The sequence below is a fragment of the Loa loa genome (assembly GCF_000183805.2).
Source record: "Loa loa unplaced genomic scaffold supercont3.256, whole genome shotgun sequence".
NCBI lineage: Eukaryota > Metazoa > Nematoda > Chromadorea > Rhabditida > Onchocercidae > Loa > Loa loa.
The window spans coordinates 56,137-63,789 of NW_018108436.1; the positions used below are offsets into that span (position 1 = coordinate 56,137).

General features: G+C 28.0%; 2 protein-coding genes across 2 annotated transcripts in view; both read right to left on the reverse strand.

Annotated features, from left to right (window-relative positions):
• Positions 1 to 1,022, reverse strand: part of LOAG_18307 (hypothetical protein) — a gene marked incomplete at its 3' end in the record, with an annotated part of 3,983 nt that extends 2,961 nt beyond the window's left edge. Inside the window, exons 1-4 of the mRNA XM_020450969.1 lie at positions 868 to 1,022; positions 674 to 759; positions 416 to 518; positions 195 to 280 (exon numbers count right to left, since the gene is read on the reverse strand). Of these exons, the coding sequence (XP_020305297.1) occupies positions 195 to 280; positions 416 to 518; positions 674 to 759; positions 868 to 1,008 (416 nt within the window). The 5' untranslated portion in view covers positions 1,009 to 1,022. The remainder of the gene's footprint in view (positions 1 to 194; positions 281 to 415; positions 519 to 673; positions 760 to 867) is intronic.
• A 2,030-nt stretch (positions 1,023 to 3,052) lies between these two features.
• Positions 3,053 to 7,174, reverse strand: LOAG_06195 (zinc finger protein; the record flags this gene model as incomplete). The annotated part of the gene is made up of 9 exons (XM_003141731.2): positions 7,029 to 7,174; positions 6,396 to 6,492; positions 6,107 to 6,281; positions 5,504 to 5,576; positions 5,315 to 5,423; positions 4,986 to 5,135; positions 4,350 to 4,578; positions 3,733 to 3,865; positions 3,053 to 3,289 (listed from the first exon to the last, which is right to left on the reverse strand). The coding sequence occupies exons 1-9, from the start codon at positions 7,128 to 7,130 to the stop codon at positions 3,053 to 3,055; spliced, it is 1,305 nt and encodes a 434-aa protein (XP_003141779.2). The 5' UTR covers positions 7,131 to 7,174.
• Positions 7,175 to 7,653: the final 479 nt, after the last annotated feature.

A 7,653-nucleotide genomic window follows, 5' to 3' on the forward strand; every position in this document is an offset into this window, starting at 1 on the left:
ATAAAATTCAAACGATATTTTCCATTCCGGTGATTACTGATGATTTCAACTCTTTTCTCTGATTCCCCTAGTTTTTTTTCTTTTTAAAAAGAAGTTTCATTGACTAAATGCTAAGCCTAAACTAGAATTTAAAAATTACTGAAATGATTACCAGTATTATTTTGCACTATCCTAAGACATGATAATAAAATAACCTTTTCATTCGTTCCGTTTCTCTATCAACAGCCGTTGATAAATCTGTTTTCCAATTTGTATTACCTTTCTGTTTTACAAATTGGATCTAAAAAAATCAATCAGCCTGACAATAAAAGCATAATATTTCTACAAATACAAATTAAAAAATTCCTATCAGTGAATTCCCTTCTTTCATTCACCGCCCTCTTTCCTTTTCTTTCAACTTCCCTATTAAACATACCTTGAGCGGTTTCGATAGCTCTGGCAACTGTATTTTGCCATCATCCTGAGCTGTTGCTGTGATAACCGAATTCGCATCAGCAATTGACATCATATGAACAAATCTTAAATTAATTAAATAGCAAAATAACATTACCCAATCGAAATAATAATTATATTGTAATGTTATTAATGAAACAATGTTTATAAACAAACTATTCATTGTTATTTAAGGAAAATTATTTATTTAACATTAAAGCGTAAATTGGAAATGACATACGCGCATGTTAACGAATCCTCATGTTTTCGTATAATTTTAATGTTGTCAATTCGTCCGAATTGTCGAAATATATGAAGAAGTTTCCACTGGAAACAAAAGAAAAAGAAAAAACTTGCTTATTTAATTATGAGAGAAAAAGAGAAATGAAAAATAAACGGCGGAAGAAAAAAAGAACAGGAAATGAAACAATATACCTTATCCCACGTTTCCGGTACATTCTGAACATAAAGTGTTCGATCTTCTGGTGTACCAATATACGGTAGACACAAATCTGATGGTTTCAATTTTCCATAATCACCTGCGGTTGTCATACGTCTTTCACCGTGAAATTGCATGATGTGAACTTCAAAAATCACAGATATACTTATAAAAAAAAATGGATTCACTCAATAAGCAGTGATATCATTAAGCATTTGCTTAATAATAATAAAAGTAATGATAAAAACAACGATAATATTATTAACGAAAATAAAAATAATAGCAATAATAAACAATAAACAAATAAATAAAACATCACGGATATTATGAAATGTTGAATTACTACTGATTATCTCCAACAATAAGTAAAGAAATTTCAACAATATTTGAAAAAATAATATTATCAAAAGGTAGACAAACTTTATTTTATTACTTTTTCCTGCATCATACGACCATAAAAAGACAATTAACATCTTATCATTTAACAATCCACATAGTAATAAACGTTAGTAATTTAGTAAGAAATTTTTATTTTTCCATTTCCTTGAAACAATTAAATTGTCTTTTAAAATTTAGAACATCATACTAAGTACAGAAAGTTCCTTTTTATCGTCTGATAATATCAGATGATTTCATCGGAACAAAGAAATCCGATTTCATCACAATTGCCAAAAGATAAATAATTATTTAATTACATTCTTATTTGCAAAATGTTTCAGCCAATCAATACTTCATTCTTTCCCACATGAAACCTTATTTTTCCTACCAGCATTTCGCTTTTTTTTTCCCATTCACCTATACGATTATATAGGTAAATAAAATGGATGAAAATATAAATTCGGAAAAAAGAAAAATCCAATTCAAATTCCTTAACCTAATATTATCAATATTATTAAGAATAATTTAATATTCATATATTTTAAGTAGCTATATTAATCCATTTGATAGATCACAAAGCGTCAAATATTTTTATTCATTAATAATAAATGATTTAAATGCATTCCGTTTAATTTAATATTTTGAAAGAAAAAAAAAAATTTTATTTTTCTCTTCATTTAAATCATTTGCTATCAGTAATTTAGATCGTTTAGTTACAAAACATGCAAATAAAAATATATAGTATGACAAAAAAAAAAGAAAAAAAAGGAAATGAAATTTGCAGGGTAATATGAGAAGATTGAAGCAAATAACAACCATCCCAACAACTATCATTTGTTACAATCAGTACAAATGAGTCGGTGAAAAAAAAAAAAGTATAGAGGAATTGATGCCAAATTGAAAAATTTCAATGAGAATGAAAATCATTTACTCCCCAAATTAATTCCAAAATATTTAAATTTTGCACTAAAAATTTCACCTAGAATTCCCTACAAATGATAATTAGGAAATGAATGGCATAGTAAATGCTCCATTTAAATTGATAATGAATGGTAATGAGATAATATTGTGACATTATATAGCTCTATATAATATTACATTATATTATTAATTTTAATAATGCAAGTATATAAATATAGTACATTTTATCCTAACAATGCTATTCCGTGTATTTCCTAGAAATTTCTAACTGTAGGAAAAAAAACCTTGCAACAATTGCTGTTATCAGTTTTCGAATTACTCTTATCGATTTTTCTTATCAATTTCCATCAATGTTTGATAAACTAATGCATTAAAAGTTTTGATTATAGTATACTTTTAGATTAACAAATATCGAATCTTTTTTTGCAAAAAACGAAAATCTTAATTCAAAAATAAAAACAAAACAAAACAAAACAAGAAAACCCTAACCCTTGAAGTTATACACAGACTTTGATACAGAGATAAAAACAAAAAAATTGATCGATCAATCTACTTCAATTTTTTCTTATAAAAAAGAAAAGAAAAATGGAAGCTAAAGAAACCATGCCAGATTTATCAATCCCTTTGATAGGTATACTCTTATCCTGCTATTTATATTTATAAATTCATCATGAGGTAAAAATATGAGATGAATCTGTGGCATTAATCAACAGCATAGTTTTATGGAACAAATTTAATACTTGAGAACATTTGATTTTATTATATATGATACTGTCACATATGTTATATATGATACTATCAATGAAGTAAATTTAAATTTTATTTGAGATAGAATTTAAAAATATTAAATTTCAGAAACAATGATCTAATCAAGTTTGTAGATCATGATTTTTCCTTCGCTTCACCAACATAGCAACCTAAATCTATAGCTAAGCTTTTACTCAAACAACGTTTTGTTTGCAATCGAGCATAACCATCTTTGCATTTCTTATATTGAAATCGTGTAAATCCACGTGGTATCGAACATTTGTGTTTTCGCATTAAATGTCGACTTAAACCAAAACCATTTGCATATTTTGCATCACACAAGTGGCACAAATGAGTGTACGGTATATAATCCTAAAATTTCAAATAACAATCAACTGATTCGAAGTGATAACCCAGAAAAGTTCAGACAAGTAAGTACAGTTATGCTACTGATAATTTACTCAAAACAAGTTTTCATGGTAAAAAAGAAAGATTTCATTCTAAGTTAACTGTCACCTTATATAGATAAATGCTGAAATTTTTCTTTAATAAGCAATTATTTTTCTTATTCTAAAATAATGGTTTCTATAGGCGTTCAAATGTGAATTTGAAAGTTTTATCGAGCAACCGAAATCTTAGTGGAAACTGAGAAAAGCTATTTTGAAATGTTCAATAGCGATCCTTACTAATATAAAGCATTCTTTTTTTTACTCATACCTTATTTAGATCCTTTTTATTTTCAAAAAATTCCTCTAACTAAATTAAATTTTTCGGCGATTTTAATTTTAAATAAATATAAAACTTTACGAATATACCTTATCATGCTTTCGGATATGTGCTGTTAACTGTTTTTTCCAACGAAACTGCTCACCGCAATGTCCGCATTTATGCGTAAGTTCATTAGAGTGAACAACCATATGTCGGTCGACATCAGCTTTTTGCGAAAAACTGAAAATTATTTAAGTCAATATAAGGTCAAAATTTAATAGATCAATATCGAAAAGCTATAATTTCAGAACAGTATAAGCATTTGTAATTCCATTTTTTTAAAATCTCCGCTTATAACGCATGTCCGCCCGCAAATAGTATTTGTAAAAACTCCACAGTTTAAACAGATTTTACTGTTTATTTCTTTAAGTCAAAACTAGCTAAAATTAGAACTACCAAAAATATACTAAGCTTTGCATATTTGTGTATCGTTTTATTATCTTCTAAAAGAATAGAAGGATTCATGGAATAATATGAACTGCAAAAGATTTTGATATAGCTCTCGGTATGCATATAACGATTTTGAACTCTTCTTTTCTTTTCTTTTTTTTCTTTGCATCTACTAGGAAGAACTTATGTAAACAATTAAGTAGTAACCGATATTTTTACTTGAAATGACATATAACATCTCAAATTATCTAAGTAAAAATTGCAATTTCGTAACCTGTGGCCACAATAGCAACATGTATAAAGCCGACATTTGGCATGGACAGCAGCAACATGCCTTTTCAATGCAGACGGACTGTCAACGGTCACTGTACAATATTTACACTTATGATTCATAACATGTCGGCGGCAATGTTCGCGTAATAAACGTTGCGTACCAAATTGCTTTTGACATAAATGACATGAATGAATAGTTCGAAATTCCCCGTTTTCTAGCGTTTCCGGTCCTGTAATAAATAAACAAGTACATATAATATCCAAAAAAAAAAAAAATCTTTTTAAAAAACTATGAAATGTTTCAGCAAATTATATTTCTTTCGAAAAGTTTACCTATGGAGTCCAAAGCCATTTTCAGTACCACAAAAATGGCGCAAAAGAAAGAAGGAAATTTCCTTAAATTAAAACTGAAAGGATGCTGTTGAACTATGTCAATCTTTCCCAATTACGTTTCGCAAGAACGAATTGTTGGTTTTATCTTTCAACCAGATATAAAGGCTATATTTTAACATCCTTTTGTATAATTTCTTATGAGATGTTAGAAAACGATTAAATGAAATCACGCGATAACATTATAGCAGCATTTTCCTTCATCACTCAGAAAAAGCAAAATATAAAATTAAAAGAAAAAAAATACCAATTTGATTTTTACGAAGCATGTGATCAATCAATTTTGAGTTATTAGCAAAGAAAACACCACAGTATGGACAAGCTGCGGTCTTATCACCTGAATGATGCCGACAATGTACTCGAAGATTGGCTTTGTTCTTGAAATGCATTTTACAACCTTAAAAAAAAGATCAAATATTGAAAATGCCTAAGTTTGAAGAGTAACAGCTTTTTACACTTGAGAATCCAAAAACCTTCTGGAATGTTAGTTTAAAGGAGATAACCTGTGTGAACGAAATTTCGAGCAATAACGATATACAGTCCAATCTTGAGTTTCAGTTTTGGAAAATTCGTTACCTTGCCAACTGCAATTTAGTTGGTATCGTTGGTCACGATCTGTGACACCAAGTGAGTCGATATGATCGTCAACATGATTACAGTACAAATCAATATCATCCCAGAGAGTCTTAAAAATTCAAAAATAAAAACTGCAAAAAATCTAATTGTAAATAATCAACTGAAAAAAAGTTGAAGAATTATACTTACACTACAATTGGCCCATCCACATGCCATTGCTGAACCATCATATATAAGTTCCATAGATGTACGAAAACCACAGCTGAAACTACGCCGAATTTAATCAATTTTATTTAATTGACAAAAATTAACTTTCCTACTGATCACTGCCTCAACATTTAATGGATTTAGGAAATATATCTTCTAATATCTTCTTTCTATCAACTTATGTTCAAATTATAGTGTAAATATGAAGAAAAACAAACAAAATGAACGGAAAGTATTTTACTATTAATGCTTATCCCATGTTGCTAGAAGTCAAATAAAAGATCAAAATCTAATATTAACTTCAAAGATTTTTTGTTCAACATATTTGTGCAATTAAATAATGACCAAACGATTTATAAATATTAACATTTTCGGTCTTTTTTTTCCCCATCATCAATATATTGTATTCATAGAAAGGCAATAAAAATGGAATAAATATTATAATCAATCTTTTTTTTTCCACTTCGCTTTTTCCCGTGTTATCATGTCATCATAGCTTGACTAGCAACTTCTAGTGAGATATATAAATTAATATCTTAGGATATGTATATATGGGACAACTCAGCTAATTAAATGCAAACATACTGTGGGATGTTTGCTACATCATCCCGACTGAAAATAACATTTAAACCAGTCCACTGTCGTCGAATATGATAATTATGCATGTAAAGATGACGATACAAATGATGCTTCGTAGCAAGTACTTTACTGCATCCGCTTATCGGGCATACAATAATATCATCTTCATTTTGATCTAGAACTAAAACAGTGAAAGTCAATATATATCATTTATGTTAAGTTTTGAATAACATTTCAAAACTAAAAGAAAAAAAAAGGGAAAGGAAAAAGCGAACGAAATGAAAGTAATTCAAACCAGATAATTGTTCTATATGGGAACGCATATGTTGTAATAGATCATTTAAAGTATCGTATACCATAAAACAGTTTGACCATAAACATTTGAAATAAAACTGAAACAAATAACAACTGATGAATTAATAATTATAATCTTTGACCAACTAAACTACATTTCATCTATCATTTCACCCTCTTAAATGGAAAAAAAGGAAGAAAAAAACTGTTGAAATGCCATGCGTTGTATTTTTTAAATCTGAAACCTTCAAATGTATATAAACATATTTATCATGAATAAAACTGAACAAATATTAATATTAAATTTGGAATAATAATTTCGTTATATCCATTATCCTTTCCAAGATATTTCTAGCTTTTATCAAAAGAATAAGGCAACTTGAATTGAATTTGTAAAACTTTTTGTTACAGATTACTTTTATTTCATCATTATTAGTTCCATTTTTTAATTTCGCTTCTTTCATTGCATTAATATTTCCAATTTAAGTTTTCATAACTTGTTAAAACTTCTTAGCTATAAAGAACAATACCTTTATTTGCTGAATATTTGTTTTGAATTCTTACAAATTTCAAATATGTATGAAAATTCAAACTTTACTCATATCTCATTAATACAAATCAATCAAATGGATACCTCTTTATCTTGAAGTCGAGTAATCCATGCCATTGGCTCATCAGAACCAGTTGCAACAGGTAGATCTGTTGGTTGAAGAACTATTGATTCGAACTGCTCCATTATTATGCAACAATATTTTGCCAAGCAGCAAATATAGCCTACAAAAATCATGTTAATAAAGAAAAATTAATTCGTAAAATAGTAGAAAAACAATAAATTTATGCTAATTAGCGTTAACTTTTCTAGCTACAATAAGCAAATTTAACCTTTCTATCAAATATTCAATAGCATTAATATAATATTTTCATGTTAGACATAATTCGATTACTGTGTACTAGATCTAGCTTAATCTTTTTCTTTAAGCAAACTGTACATTTTCCATTTCATATCTATGCCTATACTATAAATATTCCTTCACTTCATTCATTCCTAATTACGCTTTTATACTAAATACTCTTTGATATCTACAGTTAATTTCCAAAATTAGCAAGCACTAATTAATATCGGTCCTTTACAGAGAGGAGAATTATGAAATCATTTAATTGCTAAATTATCTCCCATTATTTTACATTTTTTCTAGTTCTATAGGTAGAAGTATAGGTAATAGGTATAGGTATAAATTTATCTTTTTGATATCACAACA